Source organism: Calidris pugnax, unplaced genomic scaffold (assembly GCF_001431845.1).
Source record: "Calidris pugnax isolate Ruff unplaced genomic scaffold, ASM143184v1 scaffold303, whole genome shotgun sequence".
Taxonomy (NCBI): domain Eukaryota; kingdom Metazoa; phylum Chordata; class Aves; order Charadriiformes; family Scolopacidae; genus Calidris; species Calidris pugnax.
In genome coordinates this window covers 502,989-524,349 of record NW_015091087.1, presented here as the reverse complement: position 1 = coordinate 524,349, position 21,361 = coordinate 502,989, and the positions used below count along the sequence as shown (strand labels likewise).

Below are 21,361 nucleotides of genomic sequence, written 5' to 3'. Positions count from 1 at the left end.
GGGCAGGGACACCTCCCACTAGACCAGACTGCCCAAAGCCCCATCCAGCCTGGCCTTGAACACCTCCAGGGATGGGGCATCCACAACTTCCTTGGGCAACCTGTTCCAGTGCCTCACCACCCTCACAGGAAAGAACTTCTTCCTAATATCTAAATCTCCCCTCTTTCAGTTTAAAACCCTTGTCCTATCACTACACTCCCTGACAAAAGAGTCTCTTCCCATCTCTCCTGTAGGCCCCCTTTAGGTATTGGGAGGCTGCTATAAGGTCTCCCTGGAGCCTTCTCTTCTCCAGGCTGAACAACCCCAACCCTCTCAGCCTGTCTTCGTAAGAGAGGTGCTCCAGCCCTCTGATCATGCCCCTCTGCTGGACCTGCTCCCTCAGGTTCATTTCCTTCTTATGTTGGGGGCCCCAGAGCTGGATGCAGCACTCCAGGGGGGTGGGTCTCACGAGAATGGAGTAGAGGGGGAGAATCACCTCACTCAACCTGTTGACCATGCTTCTTTTGAACTGTTTCCTAGCCTTCCATGCAAATCCCAGTATAATTTCAATTCATAAAATATTTTCAACAAAATTACTGTTGTCTGAGAAATCAAGTATTTTGCTGTTTTTTAAATCTAATCGACTTCAGGTGACTGGAACACCAGAAAATGATGGAGCACCTCTCCTATGAAGACAGGCTGAGGGAGCTGAGATTGTTCAGCCTGGAGAAGAGGAGGCTCCGGGGAGACCTTATAGCAGCCTTTCAATATCTGAAGGGTGCCTATAGAAGAGCTGGGGAGGGACTCTTTGCCAGGAAGGGTAATGACAGGACAAGGGGAAACAGTTTTAAATTGGAAGAAAAAAGATTCAGATTAGATCTCAGGAAGAAATTTTTTACTATGAGGGTGGTGAGACACTGGAACAGGTTGCACAGAGAAGTTGTGGATGTCCCATCCTTGGAAGTGTTCAAGGCCAGGCTGGATGGGGCCTTGAGCAACCTGCTCTAGTGGGAGGTGTCCCTGCCCATGGCAGGGGGGTTGGAACTAGATGATCTTTGAGGTCCCTTCCAACCCGAACCATTCTATGATTCTATGATTCTATGAAAACCATCTGCCCGCATCCTCCCCCGCCAGTTGTACGGCTCTTCAACATCTGTGTCTTGCCCATGTGCCACCCCCTCCCTGCCCACCCTCTGCCCCTCAGGGGAACCAATACCTAAGCAGCTGGCGAACCCCTTGAATTCAACCAGCCGGTCCATGTTCTCATCCAGGAGCCGGAAGGTCCTTTGGGCGAGGACGTCGGTGTGGTCCCCGCAGGTCCAGGGGGAGACCAGCCTGTACAGGTTAGTGAACTGCTGGGCGTCGATGCGGTACTGCTCGGCGTATGGCCTGCTGGGGTCGTGGCGCTCGATGACCGGACTCGTCGTGTCCCAGTAACACCTTATTAAATGTTCCCTCTAGGAGAAATCAGAGGTGGGAGAGGGGGGATTGCACTGTGCCCTATCAGAGAGAAGAGCGCGACCGGCAGAAAAAGGCATTTGCATCAAAGTGCGCTGGAAATGCTCAAAATTCTCTTGGCGTGAGGTGTTATAAGGATACCCATCTCCCATCCCTGGGAGAAAAAGCAAAGTATGAATTTTCAATTAAAGCAGCCAAGCGCTCTCATGATTTCCCGTGGATAATTAATACATTTGAAGGGAGACCAGGCAGGTTCTTGGAAGAAATTCACGGCAGGGTACTGAGACTCTACTACCCACATCTGCTCTGGGATATCTAACCAGCCAAAGGTACAGAGGGTCAGAGAAAACCCAGGGTAAGCATTGTAGAGACTTGACCTGCTGATTTATTCTCCCTCAGACCTCTCTGTTTGGATACCGTCCCTATTAGTCTTCCCTTAGGGAGAGGCTGATGCAGAACAAAGAGTCCTAACAAAACAAGCTGTCCCAGGGGATAAAGGGAGCCAACAAAAAAGGAACCACCACCAAGAAATGAAATGAGGAAAGGGGAGGAGTGCAGGCCAGTCAAAGCTCAAGAACACAGCAGCAAGGAGCAGGAGGGAAGCACTGAAGAGCAAGCCCCAGCAGCAGCATCTCACAGCCACTAATGGAAGGAGGGTACAGCTGCTCTTAGCCACAAAGCTACATAAAGCGAAGAACACACCACAGTCACATTTTCAGTAGCTAGTATTTATGGCTATGAACAATACACAAAAGAAATTTTCCATTAAGGAGGATAATTACATGCTTGGACTTCTAAATCAAGTAAAGTTGCATAAGCTTAGATGTCCCTGCCTACAAATAATTTTTATAACAGTTCTATCAACCATCAGCTCGACAGAAAGAAACTGAGATAGAAACTGCTTTTAATTGTAAAAAAACAAAAAACAAACAAACAAACAAACAAACAATCCCCAAAACTATAACTATTGAAATTTGGCAACAAATAGCAAGGACACAAGTTCATGGTGATTTTCTCCCCTGCAGAAAACAGAGTCTGCCTTCAAAAAGCATTAAGAGAGCAGGACTTAAAAGTACTATAGAGCTCCCAGTGAGCAAAGCTGCATATTATTTAATTTATTCTGCATGTGAAAGTTACAGAACCTAATTTATCACAGACCATTTCCAAGCAGCAAGTTAGAAAGGAAGCTCTGAAGCAATTCTTTGAAGGATCAGTGCATTACTATTCCTCTTTAACAACTGGGCGACCACAGAAAGGACAAAATGACAAAGTCCCATCTGAAGGGTATCTCCCAGGCAAAGGACTCAAGGTCTGAGGCATCTCTGCTAAGCAATGGCTGGAAGTTATGCCCAGAAGCCTCAAATAGGCAGATCCCCTACTTTACAGGTAGACCAACCTTGAACAAGTCATACAATTCCTCTAAGTCTTCAGGAAGAATCGAAACATCTGGGATGACAACTCGGAGCTTAAAAAGAAAGAAAAAACATATCAGTGACAATCTTTTCTCCTGTGACCACACACAGGCAGGTCCACGAGCCCTGCAGGGGCTGTATTTATGTGGTACAGCTGAAAACTGCAGTATTGAAAACCCTTTGCAATTTTTCCCCCTTCTTTAGGTTCACTGGTTGGACAGATCTGTGAAAAGAGAAATCCCTCAAGGGCTATTAAAAACAAAGACGGGAAGTCCCTAAGCTACAGGTCACAGGAGGCCGGGGAAGCATCACAGCTCGCTCTCCTCTTACACTCTTCCCCAGCATCTGCCTCAGGCCACGGTCAGAGACAAGGTGCTGGGCTGGGCAGTCTTGCCCAGTTGTTCTTAATGTTGAAGCCACCCTAGAAATTAGTGCATGTGGCTGCAAAAGAAAAACCAAACCCACAAGCATCCCAGCAAAGAGCTGTTTCCAGAGTCAGTAATGATCCTTTCTTTTTTCAAGATCTGGTGGTGTTCCCTGACAGTGCTGGGGGAGAGGGGAGATGTTAAGTTACCTCAGTCAAAATCATATTCTACTCACCACATTTTGCTTGGTTGTGTCTTCGTGGCTTTGCAGAACACGGATTCGGTGCTTGTAGCGCATGTGCTCTATCTGTGCGACAGAATGGTCTCCAAATTTCTATAAGGGAGGAACAGAAGTTTATTATTTTTATAGTAGTTGATGATATTTGTATTTCTCATTTACTGGAAATACAACTTTTAAAGTGTTGTGAGTTCTCGAAGAAAAAGCATACACTGATCTGTCAGTGTATTTATACTAGACCTAGCACTGACTCAAGGAATCTGTAAAGTCATGTATTAACTTCCAAAACATCCATGTTAAATTTAACATTTCTCTTTTTAAAAACTGTAACTTAACTGACCCGTAGACACGGAGCAGTGTCTTACCTCATAGGAGTCATGAATCAGGTTAGCTATTTCAGTCACTGGAGAGGCTTCCTGGTCGTCGCTGAAGAACGCGTGGTGGTTACCAATAGGTGGCAGAGGGCTTTCCTCATTTTTGACATGCTCTAAAAACCTGAAGGGAAGAAATGTAAGCAACCCAGGTTACTTTGCACTGTGCTCTTCTCAAGATAAATAAGCAAACAAGTCTTGTGGCTCAGACTTAGAAATAAACTGGTTTTCAGGCCGCTAGGCTCTTCAAAAATGCCCTCACGATTACTCATCCGAGGAACGGCAAGCCAGCCAAATGACTAAACGCTGCCCAAGGAAGAAAACTTCTGTCTCCTTGAAGTGTGGAGCAGGAAACCCGTCACTCTAGGGAAGGCACGAAGAGCAGCAGTAAATATTGCACATTGACGCAGTCGATGCATGTCTTGGCGCTGCCCAGGAAACTTCCCAGGACATCTACTTGTCCGAACTACAAAGCCCATTGTTTAAAGCAGACACTGCAAAAGCAGCAGCAGCAGCACGGTAACACAGAAGGTCCTGCTGGTGCCTACAGAGCCCGGTAGTTATCACAACAGTCCTCGGTGGAAGGAGCACTCCTGCGTGGCCGTACCTGCTCAGGATCATCAGGGCCTGCCCATCGTCCTTGCTGTTACACAGGTCCACGGCGTTGGCTTCCAGTATGGCCAAGCCCAGCTGGAAAATGGCTTTGATCCCGTCATAGAAGAAGCAGTCCACAACATTCACAGCACTTTCCAGGGGCATGATGCTAAGGAAAAGGGTAAGGAACCAGGAAAGAGAGATGGAAGCTAAGGTTGTCAGATCCTTCATATGTTCAGCCAGCTCTGGAAGTTGCTCTTTTATAAGCTCTTCGAACACCGACTGGTCTACCTGAGCACCTGCAGGTCATAAAGAATCAGTATTACCCAGGACTGACACAGGAAAAAATACTCTTCACAGCTAACGATTGCTGTCAACTATCAACTGCAAGACCTTCTTAAAATTTAAACTGACGAGATGTGCACAGATCCACAGTGAAAAATCCCGTTATCGTTCTGCTGTGATCTCAGCCCCAGCCCTCATGTCCATAATCCTCACTGTACAGCTTTCTGCAAAAAGATCGTGTTGATTCTGCTAAGGGCCTTTAGGGTGCAATGAAACAGTAATAGCAGCAGCTGTTGGTTTTGGCTAAAAGAGCACATAATAATTAAGCGCTAGCGAAAGCAATCTTAAAGCATTTTACTGTTCAGCTTGGGATCTATGCAATGAAAATAAGACAGCACACATTCCTCTCCAGTGTATGTACTCCAGCAAGTGGGCAGTGGAGCTTTCATTCTAAGTGAGAAAATATAAGATGGAAATCCAGATACGGCTACACACACTGAGCAGGAAGAAAAATATTTACACATGAATATATGAGCAAACACAAATATATACTTACATGCATACATATATTGTAAGAACAAAAGATTTCTGCAGCGCCCAGATATAAGCTTTCCTAACTGTCCCAACCAGTCTTTCCAAAAGCAGCAGATTTTGGGCTCTGTTTCAGCTATTAGCTCAGTCCTGCTTTGTCAGCAGCTATTGTACAGTCAATATGGTTTCATACCATTGAAACAGCCTGTATCTACGAACGAGATCTGCCACATCAGGAGCTTTAACCCATGATGCTGGAAGTTAAAATTGTTCCTGAATACAAAATGCAGTTAGCTTTTCAATTGTTTTATCTTTCCTTTCAAGTTATTTCACATAGTCATTCTTTCTCATAGTCCCTATTACGCTAATGTTAGGAGACAACTTTAATTGCTATGAAATTCCTGAGACATACATTCCCTTAGAACTCAAAACTTCTGTTGTCTAAAATCAGATTGTAACCTGGACAATCTGTGGCAGAGAGCCAGCATATCTTGGCTTTGCATCCAAATCATAAAATAACAGACATGATGTTTCTCTGTCTTTAGAACTGTTCATATCAAGCCACAAAAAGCTTCTGCTGGTGGCTAAAGAAACACTGCAGCACCACAAATCGAAAATAAGTGCCCAGGGACATGCAAAGAGCCTTTGAGAAATACATCAAGCATGGTGCTTTGCTTTGAAGAAATAGCCTTCTCACATCAGACGGTCATAAATAAGAAGGGTAAAGAAAACAGAGGAGAAAACGGGCTGGGGTTTACTCAGCAGAGGGCAGGGTTTTGTTTGTTTTTTAACAAGCTAAATATAACAGTCATAGTTAACACAGACCAGAAAAAATAGTCAGTTTTAGGGGTATTTGAAAGAAGCCAGAGAAAGATAGGGAGACATGTATAAAAAGATCATTCCAGGCTCAGAGGCAGCACATAAGAGATTGGTGAAAGCAGAAGTTTAAAAGAAACGTGCGATGCTGCCCAGATCTTTTGCAGAAGATCGTATTGTAATTAAATGTTGACACTGTGGATAAAAGTCAAGCATGGGTATTCAAAGTGAATTTTACGCCCACCTTTTCACTAGCGTCCCAGAAACCATGATATCTGAGCAACTGAACCTCTAACGTATTCTAGCATGAAACCCCAGCAAGGTAGGAAAATCCCAGGGTAGCCATTTAAAAAATGATGACCCAAGATGCAAACAAAATGACATCTCTGAGACTGGAAAGACAAATCAGAGAAATGAAGTTTTCACTGTTTCAAGAATTATGGTAGTGAAATGATGACAGTCTAACAGATAAAGTGGGGTGAGATGGCCTGCTGGTTTATGGTGACGATGGAAAAGTCCTGGTAACACAAGAATAACATAGGTGTGACCCTTGTCACCACTCTTGTTCCAAGTACAACTTGCTTCTATCTTGCAGCTATCTGCTTATAATTTCCTCTATGCATTGCAGAAGGGAAAAGGATGGAGGGAGTTCCTGAAGGAGGAGAGACCAAGTGCCAGCCCTGCCTGCAGGCTTTTTCCATTTGCAAGTGAAATGATGCAAATGCTTGTTAAAAGACAGAGTGGTCATAGCTGGCACTGCCGAAATAGGGAGATGATTAAATGATCAAAGTGAAAAGGACTGAAGTAGAGTAGGACTGAATTGCCTAAGTTTTGAAAGCAAAATTTTAAAAGAAATACATTTTTAAAATATTCTGAATGCCACAAAGAAAAGGCCCAAGAGAAGATGGAGCTAAAGCGGCCTGGTGATTAATTCAGTAGCTGTTTGGACTGCAGAGATTACTGGCTGACAATGAAGAGGAAAAGCACAGTGACCAGAGATCACTAAAGTTACAGAGAGATCAAAATGTGGACAACAGTGTTGGCAGTGCGGACAAAGAGGAAAAGTGGGGTGTTGGAAGTGTTATGCAGGAAGAAACAATACAAAGTTTAGACAAGAGCTAGTTGCAAATCAAAAAAAAAAAAAGAAGGTCAACTGGAATGTGAAGCCAAGAACGCTAATTCAAGCAACAGGAACCAGAAGGAGGGGCAGGGTGGACAAGATCAGTAGCACCGATTTGGCCATGCCAAAGTCTAGGGTATATCCGAGCTGCAGAAGCAACTGCTCAGTGAAGCAACCATCCTGCAAAACTACCCTGCTGCTGTCTGACTAGGGGGAGCAGGGGAGCTTCTGAGGTGAAGCCTCTGGCTCTTTGCACTGCAGTGAGCCTTGGCAGTATCTTTTTCAGAGTTGTGGTACTACCTGCTCTTTTCTTTAGGTACAAAGGATGGGAAAACAGAGAGACAGGACAAACAAGACTATAAGCACTCGAACAATGTAAGCTATAGCCATGGGGAGTGACGGGCAAGACAGAAACCCCAAATTAGGTACAACTTAGGGCAGTGATATGGCCCTCCACGTGGGACTATTCAAGTTTATTTGGGTGTGAAGAATGCAACCTACGGGCAATAACCCAGCAAGCACCACAGTCAAAAAAAAAAAAAGAAGGTCAACTGGAATGTGAAGCCAAGAACGCTAATTCAAGCAACAGGAACCAGAAGGAGGGGCAGGGTGGACAAGATCAGTAGCACCGATTTGGCCATGCCAAAGTCTAGGGTATATCCGAGCTGCAGAAGCAACTGCTCAGTGAAGCAACCATCCTGCAAAACTACCCTGCTGCTGTCTGACTAGGGGGAGCAGGGGAGCTTCTGAGGTGAAGCCTCTGGCTCTTTGCACTGCAGTGAGCCTTGGCAGTATCTTTTTTAGAGTCATGGTACTACCTGCCCTTTCCTTTAGGTACAGAGGACGGGAAAACAGAGAGACAGGACAAACAAGACTATAAGCACTCGAATGATGTAAGCTGTAGCCACGGTGAGTGATGGGCAAGACAGAAACCCCAAATTAGATACAACTTAGGGCAGTGATATGGCCCTCCACGTGGGACTATGCAAGTGTATTTGGGTGTGAAGAATGCAACCTACAGGCAATAACCCAGTAAGCACCAAAGTCATCAGTAATCAAAGCAGGCCCTAGGCTGATGATATCTAGAAACGCACAAGGACAGATAAAGCTGTGTTTCTTTTTTAATCAAGGAAGGAGACAGACAAACGTGGAAGTCATTGAAATGGCAGTTTAAAGTCACATTTGGAGACAAGAACCAAAGTTCTGACAAGTGGGACAGTTACAGTGCCCAATCCAGTAGTTGAAAATACCAATGGCATTCAAAGCACCACATCCGGTTAACTTTGGAGTAACTCTGCTTTAACTTACCTTACCTGACAGTTCAGTGACAAGACAGTAAGTGCAGCAGCACAGTGTCAGGAGAGACACCCCATCCTCCAAGCAAAAGATTAGAAAACTTCTCAGACACCTCCTCCTGCTCCCCAAGCAGCACGCAAGTGCCTGCATCATTTCTAGCTCCCAGAACTACTGCTGCCAGGGATTTCCTCCCATCCATCCTCACAAGTGACCCTGATCTCTCCCTTTGCTGCAGTGATGGTGTAATAGCAGACACTGTAACTAAAGAGTAAGGCTAGCATTAAAGAGGGAAAACCTATCAGAGAAAGTAAAGTGACTGCAAAGAACATATTTTTTTTTCTTGTATGCACACCTGCAATTACTGCATCAAGCTGCTCAGCCCCTCCATCCTGTTGGTGAGGCAGGTGTTTGCACAACAGTCTTAAAAATAGTTGCATTGCAAAGACCGTAGCCCATGCAGCACAAGGCACGCACTGCAGAGGGACTGGGCTTATTCCTCAATGCTGCATCTCACATTCAGAAGGGTTTGTACCAGCCCTTGTTACCAAGGGCCAGTTTAGATGCAAGCCTCTATTACTCCAGCAGCCAGGCAATGCAGAGACATCAGATCAGAAATATCTACCCTAGCAGATCTTTCCTAGGTCCATGTAAAACAGCTCAGGTCTCTAACACTGAACAATCCTGCCCAAGACACGTAAGCTCCTCTATTTTTACCTAACAGGCGAAAGCGCAACCTCCTTCTGACCAACAGGGGAAAAAAAAAAAATTGTAAAAGCTGAGCATATATTTATAGTTCTTGCAGTTCAAACCCTTCAAAACGAAAACAAGCCCAGCTGGAAGCTGCACAGCCACTGCTGCTGTCCCCGCACACCACACAAGTCGATGGACCACCTCAGCCACGGAGTCTGGATCTCAGAAGACCTCAAGCCTTTTACTTCACCCTAGTGCCATTCGGCTGCCCCTTCCCAGCTAGCAAGAAGAGAGAGGCAGGAGCTCACCGATCACTCGCTGGTTGAAGTAATCCGGCAGCATTCGCTCACACACAGCAACCAGCAGCCAAAAGGCTTCTTCCTCTTTGGCGTACAACAGCAACACCGAGGTCAAAATATTCATAGACTTACAAGGGCAAAGAAGAATAAATGGGATTTGTTAGCACCAGCAAATCTTACCGACAAAACCTAAATTGTGGCTATTTTTAAAGAAAGAAAAGTAGCCTAACGTGAAGTAAACAACTAAAAAAAAAAAAAAAAGGCAAAAGAATGGTAATAGACAGTGAATACATAATTCCAAGCCAAAGGCATAACAAGTTTTTCAAGCTTGTGCAGAGCAATAGCAAACAACAGAGAGAAGCACAGTACTGGATTTGCCCAGGTACAAAGCAGGTAATTGATAGTGCAAGATGTTCTGAGTCTGCTTTCCCTCCCTCCCTCCCTCCCTGTATTTGTCTTTCAGAATTCAAGGAGCTGCACAGAAGGTAAAGTTATTATTTTAGCTGGCCGGCTGGGTGAAGTACTTCATAATTTGTCATCAATTTTGGCAGAAAGGAGCAGAACGTTATTCCACTAAACCTCTGCCCCGGTGTTCTACGTGAATCTCATCCGTGCAGGCCAATTTACTTTGCACTGTCTCCAAGTATTGGGTAAGAAATGCACTTTTGAACAAACAGAAGCATCAAGAAACATATTTTTTCCCATCCTTTAAATGCAGTTTGCAAAATGCTGAGGGAAGACTTTTGTTGAGCCAGAGTACCAGCCTATGCACTTGTTTTCTGCAGTAAATGATATTTAATAGCTAAAAACTATGTATTTTTCACAACTGAAAAGAAGTTATTTATCAAAACCACCATTAAAAATACTCCCAAGAGAATGATAAAACTGAGAGAGCAGAAAGAAGGTGGGGGGGTGGGGGGGGAGGAGGGGGAAGCAGCAGGCATTACATTACCCTGCTGGGAGTTTTTCACCTGGCAGTATCCAATTTTGGGGTTCCTGTGGGCGTAGGCCGTGAGCACCCTCCTGAGGGCGGCTATCCCCGTCTCGCTCTGGAAGGCAGGGTGCTCGGGCAGGGAACGGTGGAGGTCACGCTCGATCTCCTCCCTCGCCATACAGCACTTGCCCATGGACGCCTCCACCAGACGTCCGTAGTAACCGGGATGCGAGTCGAGATCTGTCACGGCGTCTGAGGGAACGGGGAGAGAGGAAGAGGAAGACACGAGTGGATTGTATTAGAAATAGTGTGACCAGCAGAAGTAGGGAGGTGATTATGCCCCTGTACTAAGCACTGGTGAGGCCACACCTCGAGTATTGTGTCCAGTTTTGGGCACCTCAATACAAGAGAGATATCGAGGTGCTGGAGCGAGTGCAGAGGAGGGCAACGAAACTAGTGAAGGGCCTAGAAGACAAATCATACGAAGAGCGGCTGAAGGAGCTGGGGCTGTTTAGTATGAGGAAGAGGAGGCTGAGGGGAGACCTCATCACTCTCTACAACTACTTGAAAGGACACTGTAGAGAGGTTGGTGCTGCTCTCTTCTCACAGGTAATTAACAATAGAACGAGAGGGAACGGCTTCAAGCTCCAACAGGGTAGGTTTAGATTGAACATTAGGAAGGAATTTTTCACTGAAAGAGTGGTCAGGCATTGGAATAGGCTGCCCAGCGAGGTGGTTGAGTCACCGTTCCTGGATGTGTTTAAGGGATGTTTAGATGCAGTACTGAGGGATATGGTGTAGGGGAGGACTTTGTAGAGTAGGGTAGATGGTTGGACTCGATGATCCCAAGGGTCTCTTCCAACCTCAATGATTCTATGATTCTATGATTCTATGATTAAGGTGATGCTACGCTTAGTGTTGTGGGGTACGGCTGCTCGGAAGGGGGTAAGCAAGACGGTTTCCCCCCCAAGGTCTGTGAATTTAGTGAAATCTCCAGATGTAAAAGAAATAAAGTCCTAGCAGAACGCGTGTCTTGAAAAACAAAATAAATATCAGCAAAGCTTGTAGGATGCAATGTAATTCAAAACACCTTAATATTGACATCGAGCAGAAAACTTCCCCAAGCAGAAAGTATTCCTGGGAGAAACGTACTCAGCGCTGTTCACACCCTCCAAGGAGGAAAACCCCCACGTGAAGGAATACTTTTTACAAATGTTTGAACATGTCATATACTGGATCAAGGACTAACCTTGAGATCATATTGTAAACACATTCTAGCTCTGCCAGATCTGTGGATGAAACAAGTTGGTTTTTCCATCTCCAGTTTCTGTTACCCCTGCCAACATTCAACAAGAAGCAGGAGTAGGGCTGCTGACTTTAAGATGTCATTATTCTGCAATAATTTGATTTGTCTAGGGTTAAATCAATATTTATGCTACAATCTAATTGCTGCTGGAAGACGAACATCATTTTCTCAAAACATGATGTTAAATTTTAAATTACACAGATGAGGCAGATTTTATTTCAGTTCTTCTGTACATCATGTCATATTGTCCAGAGATAAAATTTTTACAGATCTACGTAGGTACTTCCTTGCACTGATTAGTTCAGTAGCTGATCATCTCTCTTCTGTAAGCACTATCATGTAAATGACATTTAATAGCCCTTGGGAGATTTCTTGCCTAAACGTATTGCCATGTTCAGAATCAGATGATGCCTACAGCTAACTTTTCTAAGGGTGCTCACCTGAGAAAAGCAGCCAGAGTTTGCCTCTTAAGGATTCCGGGATTCCCATTGCAACAAGTTTTCTGATCTTCTCTGTGCGAAACATGCACACAGTTCTGCCATATTCTACAAAATGGTCATCCCACAGACTCTCCTTGATTTGCTCCCTAGACTGGGAACAAGAAGGTATCTTTGAAAAGAACAAATTGTGTGAATGTGAGAGCTGGTAAACAGAAACATTTTACACATTAGAAATTCTGCACAGTATTTCCATTACCAATGGATTTGGGAATTCTGCTCTAAGGACTACAACTTCCCCAATTTGCATATGGAATTCTCCACACAGGGGCAAGCAGAACTAATCAGACAGGGAGAAAAAAATATAAATATTCACCAGAAAGAAACTGGGAGGAGGGAGAAGAAAAAAATCCAAATGAATAGCTGTTATCCCATATGTAACTTCTCCAGCCAATACAGAGTTCATTTTACTAAAAAGGAGTATCTGTTTGAATGTCACCCCAGCTTTTTTTTAAAGAGAAAAAAACAAATCCTACAACTCCCCCCAAATTTTACATACCTTTCCAAAATCAAGGCCTGCCATTCCTGCCTGATGAAAGTCAGACCTTAGTGCTTCTGCATTGAGCAGGTAACTGCTCTCCTTTCCGCATTCACTCCTCTCCTTGCTTTGTGACACCTCCGTTCCCAGACATGCAGATTCACCATCCCTGAGCACATATGTGGATCCAAAGGCTGGAGTGTTCTGCAACGCAGAATCAAAGTGGTAACAACTGAGAAGAGGTTGGGGCCCTCACTACAAGAAAGACATTGAGGTGCTGGAGTGGGTCCAGAGAAGGGCAACAAAGCTGGTGAGGGGTCTGGAGAAAAAGTCTGATGAGGAGTTGCTGGGGAGCTGGGGTTGTTCAGCCTGGAGAAAAGGAGGCTGTAGGTAGACCTTATCACTCTCTACAACTACCTGAAAGGAAGGTCGAGAGATGTGGGGGGTCGGTCTTTTCTCCCAAGTAACAAGTGATAGGACAAGAGGAAACGGCCTCAAGTTGCACCAGGGGAGGTTTAGACTCAATATTAGGAAAAATGTCTTCACCGAAAGGGTTATGAAACATTGGAACAGGCTGCCCAGGAAGTGGTTGAATCACCATCCCTGGAGGTATTTAAAAGACATGGTGCTTAGGGTCATGGTTTAGTGGTGTTTTTGGCAGTGTTAGGTTAATGGTTGAATTCTATGATCTTAAAGGTCCCCTCCAACCCAGATGATTCTACAGTTTTAAGAACTATGTCCTCAGCTGTCTTCAAGACATGGAGCTGGGTTAGCCTTTGCCTTTTGCATTAAAACCTTTCACATCTTTCAGGAGGAAAGTCCTTGCTCAAGACTTTATAAAAATTATCATTCATTTCCATGTTAGAAAAAAGGTTGTTAGTTTAAAACAAGTTGATAGCAAATTCTAAGTGTCCTTGATGACAAGGTACCAAACAACCTTCTATTTTGGTTAGGATTTGAAAAACAGAATCAGAGAATAATTTAGGTTCAGTACCTGGCTCTTATTTTGCAAATTGTTATAGTGCACTGGGTTGCTGGAGTTCACTTCTTTTAGCCTCTGGAGCAGGTTCTCCACCAAAGTATCACGGTCCTTCAGCTCAATGAACTGAAAGGCGGTCTTGCTCCTTATGCTAACAATGATGGGATTAGGAAGAAGGCTTGTGTCCTCCATCTTCTCTATACTGATTACCTTTTCCAGAAACATTACAGAAAACACATTATGCACCACACCCAGAGAAACATCTTCAAATATTCTACATGTACCAAAACGTAAAAACACAGCATTCATTTACACACATACTTTAAACATTCATATTTGGTTCCTTGATCAGACACATCCTACTACCTGAAGTTCACTGTCTCTTTAGAAGCTCAAAGCAGGCACCAAAAGTATCCCAGCTGCCTTTTTTTCTTTTTCTAAAAGACTCTGAGGCCCGCTTCTGGAGAGCGGACCAAGGGGAAAAAAGAAAGGGGATTGATGATTAAAACAAGATATAGAAAATGATCGACTGCATCAAATTCTGGAGGAGGAAATTTACTTTCGCACTCCTGAGGACAGGGGAAAACAGTGGTTTTGTTGCTTCTGATTATGTATATAACACTGTTCTCTTATTGTTGTCTATTTCTGTTAACAGTGGAAGATAAGTTGCTACAGTTAGGATATTTCAATGTTACTCTGTTATTAGTTGAGGATGAAAGGAAAGCTTTAATTAAAAGATCATAACAGCCTTGTATCCACAGCAGATCAGGCAGGTGTTTGCTGACAGCTTCCTTCTCCTCTTCTACTCCCACCACCTTCCCATGCATCCTCCACTCCATTTAAATAACTTTCTGATTTCATGGAAATGTTGCAGCTCATCATTGCCTCCAGAACATCCCCTTTTTCTCTCTGCCCTACAGGTTTGCAAAGTATCCACAGGTTCGTTAGAGTTTATCTATGGAGGAAGAGCTTCAACACTTCTAAGTGTTGATCCCATTCAAGGATGCTTCAGCTAGAAAGCTGAAGACTCCATCAACATCAAGCTGGACTTACGCATTTGTGGAGGTTGGAGGGGAGCACTGTCCGAGTCTCAGACCAAGCAGACTCTGGTTTTGCAGTGCTCTGTCCTGCTGCATTCCCTGCCCATACTTCACTTTGGGGATCATGTTGGGTCACTCACACATGTTTGTAGGAACTCATGCACTAAAGAGTCCCAAAACAAGCTTTACAACAATCCTGCAAACCCAACACACACAAGCAGCATCCTACTCCTTTTCATCAAATGATAGTTTTCAGGTAAGTCAAGTGACAGTGGATGCTTACAACAGAAAAAAGCAGATAGGGACCCAAAATGAAACAAGCAAACAACTCTACCTCTCTAAGTGGGATGATAACATTGCAGCAGCCATTTTCTTTGCTGGCAAAACAGATATAACTGTCTGAAGTATACATCCTTCCCGCTGTGTGACAGCGACTAAACGGCGTCCAGAGAGAACAGTCTACAACTTCATGCAGCTTCTCCTTCCTGGGCAATCTGAAGAAGGCCCGAAAGAATTCATTCTGCGCTCTGGCTTCAAGATCCCTTAAGAGAAAGCAGTAAGAGCGAATCACAAGACCCCGAAAGCCAGGACATCAAGCGCAAGGTTCGTTTTCTTGTTAGCCCCACCAAGAGCAAGGGATACAGAGTAAAAGCACCGTGCACAGCAATCTTCACCGCCTACATCAACAGATTGATGGAAGACCGACTTTGACATACAAACAAGAACCATCATCATCAACACATGCTTGTCTAACGATAGGATCAAAAGCAACCACTGTAGTACTAGGAAAGGAAAGAACAGCCGGTTTGTTGTTGGGGTTCTTTTAATTATCATTTAACCATGCATTTTCTATGGCTGCTGTACCACCTTCCAGCCTCAAAGAGTTACAGATTTCAATGCCCAGGAGATAACTAAATCTCTCATCTGATGAACATACGTTGAGCAACGGAGATTAGCTTTGTGTTCCTTGTTTCCCTTCCCAGTAGCGTTACCAGCATCACCCCAGGGATTTGCATCTGCACCCAAACCTAATGCATTTGCTCCATGAGTATTCCCGAAGTGGTCAGTAATAGGAGAGTTAACGATGGTGGCATTTACATCATTGCATCCTTGACATACAGAGGTATCAGCCTCCGACAGCCCCCAGGACAGTTGCAAAACGCAAAACAGTTTCAGGTCACTTAAGACTCAGTTGGGAATAGCAGCACCGGCTACATTCAGTTGGGACTTGGCTTCCTTCCAGCCACCCATCCACATTTATGTGGAGAGAAAAAATTTAAACAAATGAAGCTTTCATTACTGAGCTATGGTTATATAGATTCGGCTTTGGGGATTTTTTTTTCTCCTCTTTTTTTAATGAAGAAATCTGTGGTAATTTACAGAGCTATACAATTACATTATGAACAGGCCACAGCTATTAACTCACCAACAGCAGCCCCAGAAACATTAGGGCTTGAGTTCTATCATTTTCTTTACAACAAGTAAATTTTTCCTAACATGATTCACCTTAGGGGAAAAAGAAAAAAAAAAAAAGGCAAAAAGCAAAAAAAAAAAGCTTGACTTTGTTCCATTGAAAGAATTTGAAGCGTGGGCTGAAACATAACAGGGAGTGGTACCTTGGTGCTGTAAATCCCCTCTCCGCTCCTTCCCTCACCCTCCTCTCCTGCAGATGCCTTCCCCCTGCCCCAAATTTGTGCTGTTTACAAATAAGGTGAGACAGATGAAGCCTCTGCTTCAGTAAGTAAACCAATTGTTTGTTTGTTTTATTTCAGTTTAATCCACAGAGAAAACTAAATCCACGTGAACCAGGGACGAAGACAATCTAGAACAAACTGAGACCTGAGGAGGCAGGATCTGCGTCTGCCACCAACAGAAAAGACAGAATGCGCTCGACCAGCGTTCGGCTGCTGTTTCCTTCACAAACATTATCTTCCTTAATAACATTATCCAAGGAAAACAGACAAATAGCCTCCTGTTTTTCACAAAGAACAAAGAGAAACCCTCTTTGTGAAGGAAGACAAAAAGGTTGCTCCCGAGTTAAAGTTCCACAGCAAGAGCAACTCTGATAAGTGCCCGCAGCGATCTGCTATTGTGACAAAGCTGGATCAGGATATGCCTCTTAGTTAACTCACCACTAAAATATTTTCCATTTCTGCACAGCACAGATGAATGTGCTGATAGTATCTGCAGGCAGGTCTGGGTAGAGCTGTGCTCTCCTGCTATTGTGCTGAAAAGGTAAGACCCTCCCTGCATCTACTGGGCTGTTAAAATTTCTAGCCCTTTATGTGAAAAGAGGCATTACACGGAAGAGTGGAACCTCTGTTGAGCCAGAGGTTGTCTGTTTATTTAAGAGCTGACTGTTTCTCATGCTCCAAAATCTGCAGTTTCTGAGTCTTCAGGATTTTGCTGCATTTCTTGAGGCTGCGGGCTCCAGGTGTGGGGCCTTGCAGACAAGAAGCCACAGGTTTTTAAGCTGAAGAATGACATTTCCCGCATCTGAAACGAAGTAAATGCACCAGGCACTGCGTCCAACCCCCTCACCCCGTACCAGGGGAAGGCTGCCAACCCCAACATCCCTGGAACTGCCTGTTCCCCCCATGACTCATGACACAGGGTCACGCAGGGCCACCGCAGGGACCACACCGCAGCCAAGGCTGCCCCAGACACAAGTGCTGAAACAGGGGCCAGGCTGCTGGTGGGAGGGATCCCGGAAAGAAAAGTGGTAGCACGAGGATGAAATGCTGCCAGGACTTACCTCTGCGGGCTCAAATAAGAAGTGCTGTTAGAAAATGGCACATCGAGAAAAGATTTCCTGTTAGGCTGGCAAATTCTAGGGCTTAAAGCAATTGCTTCCCTGCATAAACACAGCCAAACCAAATTAGAGCTGGTTAAAAAGACCCAAACCCTATAACTCAAAAAAAAACCCCACAAACAAAATTAGCTCCAAACACATGACAGGAAATTGTTAAAACACGATACAGCAAAGATGCAGCGACTGTGGGACCACATCACCAGGTCCCACAGCCTCCTTTCTGAGTTTCACAATACCTCCAAGGCCAAACAGAAACGCAACCTTTCTACCTGCAGCCCAGTCTGTTTGAAACGTTCTCCTCAAACTTAACAACTTAAAAACATTTGGTTTTAAGCAAATGCAGCCTACTGAGCCGTACCGAGGGGAAAAAAAAAAAAAAAAAAAAGAATGCTTTCATTATGTAAAACTAATGTTTATTGAGTGTTTACACATGCGTCAGAAGAATAAAAGGCGAGAAGATGCGATTGTCTTGTTCTGAGTTCTCTTTCCAGAGAACTCAACAATTCTTTCCGAGCGCAGTTCCCGACTCGCACGTTACGGGACCCTGGACTGCAGCCAGCTCCTGCACTTCAAAGCCCTGGGCAAGTCTGAACTGTGGTAACTCCTGGTGTGTGACCCCTGCGTTACCTTCCAAGAGTTTTTAAATTAAAGGAAATAACACACAAGACTAACAAAATGCCTAAAAGCATCAGGACACACTTAAAACTGTGTGTCCTCACCGTCAAATGTTTTTCTCTGCTTTAAATCTAACAGAAGTCAACTTGGCAAGATTTTAGCTCTGCTGAGTCACTTGCTGCCTCTCTAACATCTAAACAGACTGGCTGACCTCTTGCTCTCAAAGACCGATTGCTAGACTCTTCTTGCTATTCAGACTCCAGAAAGTTACAGATTTTGGAAATAACACATCCAGTGATATATGTCTTGTTTATTGGAAGAACTGTTAAATTCGCACGGCCAGAAAGGCCTCTCATAAGCAAGCCAGGAGCTATCTGAGAAGAGCCAACATGGACTTGTCTGGATACATGTAAACTGAACATCTCTCACTTACATAGCAGGAACACTGGACTTTTTAGATGGAGGAGACACAACAGACGTTTTAGCCAGAATTTATGAAAGTCTTGATATTTCCTCACATGGAACTAATAAAACTGGATCAAAGTCAAGAACTGTTCTACCAAGCCAGTTAAAAAAAGAGTACCCCAAAAAGCAGCCCTTAAAGGCTCCCTGTTAAATTGAAAGGCTGTATTAAGAGGACCTCCCTGGAGGTCAGTCCTGGACTAACTTCTGCTCAGTCTCTTCATCAGCAATCTGCATGATGGACTGAGAGATTATTGTTAATAAACTTGCACACAACATGAGGCTGGGGGATGCTAATAAGCAGAAGGTCAGGACCAGATTCAAGATTGAGATTCATAAATTTAAGGCATGGTGTGGGAAATAAGCATTATAAGTATTTTCAGCTGTACATCCTAAGCTGCACAAAACCAGCATGGAGATCAACTCCACCAGGAGCAAAAAGAAAAGACCTAAGGGTGACACAGGACCACAAGCTGAACATGAGCCAACAGCCTCGTGCTCACAGGAGGAAGAGGAGGACCGCGCCAGGCTGCAGGAGTGCACGGCCACCAAGATGCAGCACAGCAGTCCCAGAGTTGCTGCAGAGATGGTCATGCTGCTCCTGCCCTGGTCAGCACCGGCAAGGCACTGGGGACAATCCTGCATCCCACCACCCCACGCCTGCAGCCGCAGGGAATAAGTGACAAATTAGAGAAGAGCAATCAGGAGGGCTAAAACCAGGACCAATAAGAAAAATCTGAACTAGGCCAATGCAGTTTAAAGAAGAACAGAGAAAAGAGATGCATGCCAACCTCCAAGTACACCAGTGGCTGCTCTAAAGAAAGAACTTCTAAAGAAAGAACTGATGTCTTCAATAGTACTGAGTAGGACAACAAGTAATAGACTCAAAATGCAGCACGAAAGATTCAAGTTAGACTTCAGAAAGACTTTTCAATGATAGAACAGTGAAGTACTGGTATGGATCCTGATACTTCCATTACTAGAAATCCTTAAAAACAGGTTAGGCAGTCATCTGTCACAAGTGACACACAGATAATCCAAACCCTGTCTTTTGCCGGGCAGATGCAATAACATGAGATTCTTTCTAGTTGCATCCTCCTTGTTGCTCAAGGTTTACAGCATTCTCAGATTCCCCCTCCAAAGGAATTAATGCAGACTGAAGTGACATTTATGATTCAAGATACTTCAAACAGTTTCCATTCAGCTTAGATCAGTGTTAAAAACCTTCTTTGCTTTCATATGAAGCAAAGCCATCTTCATTGGCAATTCACAGTTAGACACGAAGAAAAGAAGCCGAGGTGGTTAAAGCCTGGAGAAATGTATCATACTTTTGAAACCTAACTGAGAGCAGCACTAAAGCTTTTAAATCGTGTGTTCTGCTCTGGCCAATTTCCTCACTACATTTGAGGGATGCAATGGATATTCTTGCATCCTGAAAGAGATGGAAATAAAGAGTACAAGAAACCTACACCAGAGATTTTAGTGACCTTCCTATTAAAAAAGCAAAAAATAGTTACCATATGTTACAGTAAAATTATAGAGCACATAAATATATCTCCAAGAAATGGATTTGTAGCTATCAAATAGCTCAGCTTTGTTTTTTATGGCAATTAACTTAATTCCCATTAATTCCTTTGTAACCCATTGTTCTGAGCCTTATGCTCTCATTAAGCAGCGCAGAAACTTGCATATTAACTTGTTTGACTCCAGCCACGATATAATTTGTGTCAGACTATGGGCCTAATCCCACAGCTTCTCTGAGTCCCGTCCCTCCATGGCTCAGCCGAATGACCCCAAGAGCCTTAGGAATGGCAGAAAAGGTCTCTGGTTTTCAGAATGTAGAATATACAGACCACAATGGCACTAAAAATGCATTTTTTAAAAATAAAGATATTGAGACGAGCCTCTTGCAAAAGAAAGCCTACCAAACAAAAGCCATCTACAGCAACTCCATTAATTTGACACAGCTGGAATAGCCCTAATGATGTGTGGATTATTGCTTTCTATTTGATAGACTACTATTTGCTTCCAAATCATGCACAAGAATTAACAAAGACAATTATTAGGGGAAAAATGTCAAGAGGAAAACAGTTGTTCTTGTAGTACTACAACGGCTTCAGGAAAAACCAGCAGCAACAAAAACTTCACACACCAAAAAAGTCCAGCTCCCCCCCCCCAAACATGTTAGCATTAAAAACCAGTTTATCCACTATTCACAGTACAGTCTTGCTTAATCACGTTACATCAAAGTGGTTGCTGAAGTGTGACAAAGGGCACCAGAAACAGCAACTTATCCAACCACCACCTAATTCGTGCAGAGGAAATGGGATTTGGGCATCTTCCATGTTTCCATGTTTTCCTTGCTGCCATCTCAAGTTACAGCACATCAGCACAGGTTGGAGAACATCTTGCCCAGGAACTCTCCAGTAAATATATTTTTATCCTTCCTTCTCCTCTGCCTGCTCCCCTCCTCCCCCTAGTTGTTTTTTTTTTTTTAAGTTGGAAGAAAAAAAAAACTGTTTGAATAAACGTGTGGGAATGTTTCTGTCACTTGTTTGCTAACAGACATGTTACTTTTCAAAAGTGCCACAAGGTACTTATAGGTTGATTCCCTGAGAGCCTCCATATTACTAAGCTTATGTTTTTCTTTGTAACTATAATTTTAGTTTCTTTGTAGTTTTCCATTCAGTCGTTGCCCCTGATTCAAAGACTATTTTGGGAATTGACAAAGGTGAGTTAAAAATCAGCAGACGCTGAAAACACCTCCCACCAGTTTTTTGTTCC

At 44.0% G+C, this 21,361-nt stretch overlaps 1 protein-coding gene across 1 annotated transcript in view; it reads right to left on the bottom strand.

The window, feature by feature from the left end:
- TBC1D8 (TBC1 domain family member 8) overlaps positions 1–21,361 on the bottom strand; it is a 54,832-nt gene that overhangs the window by 6,178 nt on the left and 27,293 nt on the right. Inside the window, exons 6-16 of the mRNA XM_014957741.1 lie at positions 15,023–15,230; positions 13,664–13,858; positions 12,691–12,873; positions 12,135–12,285; positions 10,426–10,640; positions 9,464–9,581; positions 4,431–4,716; positions 3,818–3,947; positions 3,450–3,548; positions 2,834–2,902; positions 1,196–1,436 (exon numbers count right to left, since the gene is read on the bottom strand). Of these exons, the coding sequence (XP_014813227.1) occupies positions 1,196–1,436; positions 2,834–2,902; positions 3,450–3,548; positions 3,818–3,947; positions 4,431–4,716; positions 9,464–9,581; positions 10,426–10,640; positions 12,135–12,285; positions 12,691–12,873; positions 13,664–13,858; positions 15,023–15,230 (1,895 nt within the window). The remainder of the gene's footprint in view (positions 1–1,195; positions 1,437–2,833; positions 2,903–3,449; positions 3,549–3,817; positions 3,948–4,430; positions 4,717–9,463; positions 9,582–10,425; positions 10,641–12,134; positions 12,286–12,690; positions 12,874–13,663; positions 13,859–15,022; positions 15,231–21,361) is intronic.